General features: G+C 55.6%; 1 protein-coding gene across 1 annotated transcript; it reads right to left on the bottom strand.

The window, feature by feature from the left end:
* Window positions 1–5,905: 5,905 nt before the first annotated feature.
* Window positions 5,906–6,439, bottom strand: TMEM275 (transmembrane protein 275). The gene has a single exon (XM_030941885.1). It carries the CDS (start codon window positions 6,437–6,439, stop codon window positions 5,906–5,908), a length of 534 nt encoding a protein of 177 aa, XP_030797745.1.
* Window positions 6,440–6,763: the final 324 nt, after the last annotated feature.

Below are 6,763 nucleotides of genomic sequence, written 5' to 3' on the forward strand. Positions count from 1 at the left end.
CCACCCCTTGCATGGAATGTCCCTCCTCATTTTCCTGGAAAGATAGCAATGGGTGGAGCACAGACCGTGGAGCAGAAGGGAGTCGGAAGTGCAGATGAAGAGGCTGCCAGTTGGGAGGCTCCCCAGACAGACAGGCAGGCAGAAGAGGCCCCACCCCCCCAGCTATGGAGGGTACCTTGAAAAGGTACCTAGCTGCCTCTCAGGGATCCAACGCCGAGGAGTTTCTGGACTATTTGGAGACCCAGAGTTCCTTCTCTCCACAACAAAAGTGGTTCCAGGAATCACTTCCTTCTGAGACTAAAGCTTGGCCTGACACAAGAGCCTCTTCTGGAAGGTCCTTAACTCACTGGGGTGTTGGGAGAGCAAGTCTTAGGGATCAAGGCTCAATTTGTGACCATGATAAAAGCTCAGTTGTTGTCCAGGGTCAGGATACAATGCATATGGATCAGGGTAAGTGTTCAGGTTGGCACCAGATTCAGGGTCAGGCTCAGTGATCAGAGTCAGAGTTCAGTGTATGGACCAGGGTCAGTGGTATCTGTTCCCAGGGTCAGGGCTCAGTCTATGGCCTGAATAAGGGCTAATGTGTGTCCATGATCAGTCTGTGTCCAAGTCAGGGTTCACTATACAGTAATGGTCAGGGTTTAGTCTATGGACTGGGGTCAGAGCTCAATCTGGGATCAAGGTCAGGGTTTGCTGAATGGACAGGCAGGGTCAGAGCTCAGAGTGTGGTTAGGGTCAAGTTCAGTCTATAATTAAGGTCAGGACTCAGTATGGACTGGGGTGAGGGCTCAGTCTAAGATCAAGGTCAGGGTTTAGTCTATAAACAGACTCAGGACTTATCTGTGACCTTGATAAAGGCTAAGTTTCTGTCCAGGATCCAGGCTCTCTCTGTAATAAGGTCAGGTTCCAGGGTTGGATGAGTCACTTAGTAAATCTGAGTCACCTAATTGCCCCTCTTCCCCCAACTCCCTTGATCTCCCCATTTCGTAGGGCCTTGGACCTTAGAAGAGGAAAAGGCGAAATTGTGCAGTCTGGTTGGGATGAGTAGTGTCTATCTCCTGCCATGTGCCTGGGGTGCCCTCTGGTGGCAGTCTCCAACAGTGCCGATTTCCTCAGGCCTGGTCCCTCCATCTGGCCATCTCCTACTTTGGGGAACCTGGCCCTCAGGCTGGTCTTTCGACGCCAACCCTTCCTTCCTGTGCCACCCCACTTCCCCACAGAGAAACAGAAAACTGTGCAGTTGGTTGGGGGATCTCCCATACATAATGAGATCTTCTCCCTTCCTGCCCAGAGTTAGGCATCTTGACAAACCCATATTACTGGGTGCCTGGAATCTCAACTGCGCGATGAGATCCACACCTTTTCCTTCTTCCTTCAGTCCACAGGTGCTTAGTGAGCACCTACCTTGTGCCAGGTGGGCACCGAGGGTACAGCAGTGAACAAAGCAGAAGTTCTGGCCTCTTGGTGCTCACATTCCACTTCTCCCTAATCTCTCACTCCTAGTCCACAGCTCTCATCAGGAAGTCTGGCGTCACAGAAGGCCGAGTGGGATTCAGAAGTCAGCAACGCGGGCTCCCTGCTCCCTGTGGAGTCTGTGGTTAGACTATTCTAGCTTCTGGGTTCTCTGTCTTCCTCTCTCCTCGGAGTTTCACCACCACCCACATGCCGACAGCTTCTATGTGTCCATCCTAGCGCCTCCTCTTCCAGAACTCAGCGCTGTGGCTCCAGCTTCTGTGGGACAGTCCCTCTGGGCTAACAGGTCTTTTGCCTTACCAGGATGTCCCTTTTTTCCCAAAACCAGATCCTACAACATACACCGTGGTGCTCAAACCAAAATTTTAGAACTTCCTCAGGATTCTTCTCTTTCATGCCCCCAAAACTCCCCCAACAGGTGCAGAATCTGTCCACTCCGAGCAACCACCCTGGTCCCAGCGCCCATATGTCTCACTGCTGTGACCTTCTAGCTTGCCCTTCCTAGCTTTGCTTTCCCTCTTGCCCCTTGCCACTCTGTTACTTCCACACAGCAGGTGGAGCTGTCTTTACCACCATCAATCAGATCATGTCACTTCCCTGCTTAAAACCCTCCAGTGGCTCCCATCTCACCAAGAATCAAATCCCAACTCCTCACCCAGGCTTACTAAGCCCTCCATGAGCTGAGCATTACCCCCTCCCCACCTCTCCAGCTTCATCTTCCACCTGTCTCAACAGCCCTTCTTTCTTGTTCTGACACACAGAGGCCAGTTCATTCTCACCTTAGGGCTTTGCACTGGCTGTTTCCTGAGCTTGAAATGTTCCTGCTGTAGACCTTTGCATAGCTGACTCACCATTCAGAGCTCAGCTTAAATGCCACCTCTCAGAGAAGATCCCCCAACCATCCGACAAGTCCCTCTATCTATCACAACATCCTATGTAATTTTCTGTGTAGTGCTGTTCACTAGCTAAGCTTTTTTGGTCTCATTTGCTCACTTATTTAATTCTTTATTGTCTGTCTCCTCCAAATAAAATGTGAGCTCCCTGAGAGCTTGTTCATCATTATATTCCCACATAGCAGGGAATACAGCAGGGCTCAGGAATTCTTAATTAGTGAAAAAACGATTCTAAGGCCAGGCACAGTGGCTCACACTTATAATCACAGCACGTTGGGAAGCCCAGGTGAGAGGACTGCTTGAGCCCGGGGGTTGATGATCAGCCTGGGCAACACAGTGAGACCCTGTCTCTACAAAAAATTAGGCAGGCATGGTGGGGTGTGCCGGTAGTCTCAGCTACTTGGGAGGCTGAGATGGGAAGATCACTTCAGCCTGGGAGATTGAGGCTTCAGTGAGCTGTGATTGTGCCACTGCACACCAGCCTCAGCAACACAGAGAGATCCTATCTCAAGATAATAATAAAAAAAGGTTCTAAGTGGCTGCCCTCATTTCTCCTAGAGGCAGAAGAGTGGGGGAAAGCTCATTTCCTGGCCCCTTAATGAGTTCCCTTGTCCGGACCAAGAGTACTTTCCATGGGGAGGCAGGGGCCACTCACCACCTGTAGCACCCTAGAGCCCCCCCAGGCCCTGGGGAGTACCCCTCCTTTAGAAGGACCAGTTCTGTGTTCTCTACCACAGTTCCTGTGCCTCCGAGGATAGGCCCTGGTGCCTCAATTCTTAGACTTGGGAAGTCTAAGTCTCAATTCTTAGAGTGGGAAGTTTTACCCTCATTCCAGGGCCGGTCTGCAGCATCCCTGCAGGAACTGCTGGTCCCTGCTCAAATTCCCCAAGGTCAGGGAGCTTGATGCTTCTGTGCTGTCAGAATCATGTCCTCTCCTCAACAGAAACCTGCCTCCCAGAGGCCCTTTTAGGGCCTGGAGCCTGCCTGGGAGGGGCCTGCAGAGGTGGGAGACAGAGCACACCCTCCAGCCTCACCCTGTGTAGGAGAGTGGGGCTTCCCTAGGGCCTCGCTGGCCATATTGCCTTAGAGGGGCCTGTCCCTGGGTGTCACCCAGGGAAGGAGTGTGATGTGAGGAATCCCCACTGTGGCAGACTGGAGCTGATGGGAAAGTGAGCCCTGGGGCACTGGATGTGGAAAATCTCTTCTGGTGTGCCTGTGCAGGAAACGGGGCACAGAAAAGACAGATGATGACCTTCAGCTGGGGGTGTAAGTGGAAAGGACTCCGGGGAGCCAATGTCCTATCTTCCCTTCTCTGACCCATTCTACCCACACCATTGATCCATGTCCCACTGCCCTGAGTCCCTATCGTAGGCTCACTCTTCCTCTGCAGCAGCCAGGCTTGCAGAACAGGATCTGGAAGTCTTGTGGGGGAAGAGGAAAGAGAATGTAATTCCAGGTATCTAACAGCAGGTGGGAGAGGGGTTGGGCTGAGCCTAGCATTGCAGGGCTAGAATCCTAAGGTGGTAGGAGAAGGGTGGCTCCGACCACACCCCAAGGCTGCACCAGCGGTGGCCCCTCTCACCTACTGCTCTACCACAGCAGCAGGTGGCATCTGAAGCTGCAGACCAATGCACCAGAAGAGACAGGACTGGAGCATGGAGAAGTGGTCTTCTTACACACATACAGGGTGGGGTTGGGGAGCTCAGAGAAGAGGTCATCAGCTGTAGGTACTGGGTACTTCAAAGGTTAAGGCCCATCGACACGTGCAAATTAACAGAGATGGCCTGCTCGGCACCTGCTCAGGCAGATTTGCTCTTCTCTAGGTCAGTGGGAGAGGGGGAGACAGCAGGAGAGGCACAGGTGGAGATGGCGCCAGAGGAGGGAAGAGCCCACGGCTGGTGGGAAGTGTCTGGGTCATGGCAGAGTAGTAGCAAAGCCTGTCTTGTAAAAAGAAAGGGAGGTTGGTGATGAAGCCAGGAGTGGATGGGCAGGAAGTCATAGCTAGCTGGGGGTGGTGGGCCAGCATGTGCCCCAGTCACTGCTTGCCTAGGTACATGCATGGAGAGGAAAGACTGGCCCAGAGTTGCAGTGTCTTCTCCTCAGTCCCCTGACCCCTCTTCTTTTTTGCAAGGCAGCCCCTATTCCTCTACCTGGCCCCCTCACCTATCCCCTCACCTGGACAAACCACAGACTGGGCCCAAACTCAGCAAGTCCAGCAAGACTGGGCAAAGTGTCTGGGCTTTGCACGGCCCCGTGGAGCACTTCTCCCCTCACCATCCCTGCTCAGTGACCATGACCTCAACCACTACTGCTGCCCTCACACCTCCACATGCATGTGTGATGTCAGACTGTTACCCAAACGCTGCCACTCCCCACCTCTTACAGGAGCCAGGCAATCACACCCACAGTCACACTCTTATGTTCATCCAGTCCCCCAATTTGACACACCTGTTCCCACATTCACAGTCACACAGTCTTAGATAGTCTTTTGCTCAGAGTCACACACTCCTCTCTCCTGAAGCTCTCTTCTAGGTCTCCAAGAGGGGCTGGTACCAGGATGCTTGGGCACTCAGCCACAGGCTGGGAGGGCCCCAGAACCCAAGGTGCTCAGCCAGAGGCCCCGCAGCCAACCCTCCCTCCCGGCCTGCACTGTCACAGAGGACTGACTCCAAAGGCGCTTTATTGAGGAGTGAGGCACCGCAGGAATGCATGATGTGGCACAGTCATGGTGGGTGGGGGCCAGCATTGTTGGCAGTGACGGTCACACTAGGACTTTCAGGGCTGCAGAGGCCCCCTCACCACTCACCTCTGTCAGGGCCCCAGTCTTAGCTACCCCTGCTCGTAGTCAGACAGCAAGGGTGGGGAGTGCTCACCCCAGCCCTGCTTCTAGGGACCATCCTGGCTCAAGTCAGAGCCACAGTTTCTTGGCCAAATGAATCCCAAAGGTCATGTTGGGGTAGAAACAAGGAGGGTAGGGAGGGGCAGGAGAGGGGGCTGGAAGCCCTTCACTGTGTGTGCAATGACAGACAGCCCAGGTTGACATTTGTCCCTTCTTCCTCTCTTCCTCCCACCCCCGGGGGGGACCGACACTGCTGGTGGTTAGCCCCTTCAGGGTGGGTGCTCCTTGGTTCACAGTGCCCAAATGCCAGGCAGAGGTTGCAGTGTCAGGGTTCGAGGGTCCAGGGGCCTACTTTCATCAAGCTGGATGGGTGAGGTTTAGTAGGGACCAGAGACCCCACCTAAGGGGCCAAGGGTCTGCTGCTCCCTTCTTCGGGGTGTGACCCCTGACACCATCACACGTTCTACCCAGGAGTTTGGGAGATGGAAAAGATGAGGCCCCCTGCGCCCAGCACCAGACCCTTGTAAAAAAGAAAGAAAGAAGAAAGGAAAAGAAAGAGAGAGAGAGAGAAAGAAAGAAAGAGAAAGAAAAGAAAAGAAAAGAAAAGAAAAACTTTTTTCTTTTTCTTTTGTCCCCTTAAATGGCACGGAAGGAAGGGGAGTGAACCCGGAGAGCAGAGTCACGGCGGGGTACTGGTCCGCTAGGGGGCGGCCCGCTCCCGGGGCGGGTTGAGCTGGATCCCTTCTGAGCGCAGCGCGCAGAAGGCCGCGGGCGCCGGGGCCTCCAAGGCGAGGGTGCTGGGGCCGGGGCTGGAGCGGCCGGAGGACGCGGCTGAGACTGCAGGGCTGAGCTGCATGGTCGTGGTGTCCTGTGCCGTGCGCTCGCTGCTCTCCATCTCTAGCGCCACGGGCCCGGCGCCGCCGCCACCCTGGCCAGGTACCCCTGCGGCCGCCGAGCGCGCGCCGGGCGCGGGGCCCCGGCGGCTAAACACGCAGCAGGCCGCGAAGAAGCCGAGCGCCAGCACCAGCAGCCCCGGCCCCACAACGAGCAGCGGGTTGTGCCCGGGCAGGAAGGAGGCGAAGGCGCCCGCCAGCGTCACGTTCACACCAGCCAGCAGCGCGCACAGACCGCAGGCGCAGCACAGCGCAGGCGACTGCAGGCCCGGCACCCGGCCCCGGGCGCGTTCGGCGGGCGCCAGGACCGGTGGTCCCTTGCTCTTTTCTGCCGGCGGCATCGACCTGCGCACGCCGGGCACGCTTCAAGCTCCGTCTTGCCGGCCCGGAGCAGCCCAATTGCCAGGAGCCGCCTCGCGCTAGTCCTGTGGGCACACAGCAAGAGGGCGGGGTCAAGCAGTGATCTCGACCTCTAATCCTAGGCTCCGTCTGTAGCTACACTCAGTGCCTGGATGGGCAGAGGTCATCTTGGTCAGCCCCCCGCCTCTGTCTCTGGAAAGCAACAACCCATCCCATATGGGAAGAGTCTGCTTGTTGTATCCCCACCTAGTTCCGGGGGTCCCTCGTGGCCAATCTTGCCATCCTCCCTCTCTCCTCACTTTTTT

This window comes from Rhinopithecus roxellana, chromosome 12, assembly GCF_007565055.1.
Source record: "Rhinopithecus roxellana isolate Shanxi Qingling chromosome 12, ASM756505v1, whole genome shotgun sequence".
Taxonomy (NCBI): Eukaryota; Metazoa; Chordata; class Mammalia; order Primates; family Cercopithecidae; genus Rhinopithecus; species Rhinopithecus roxellana.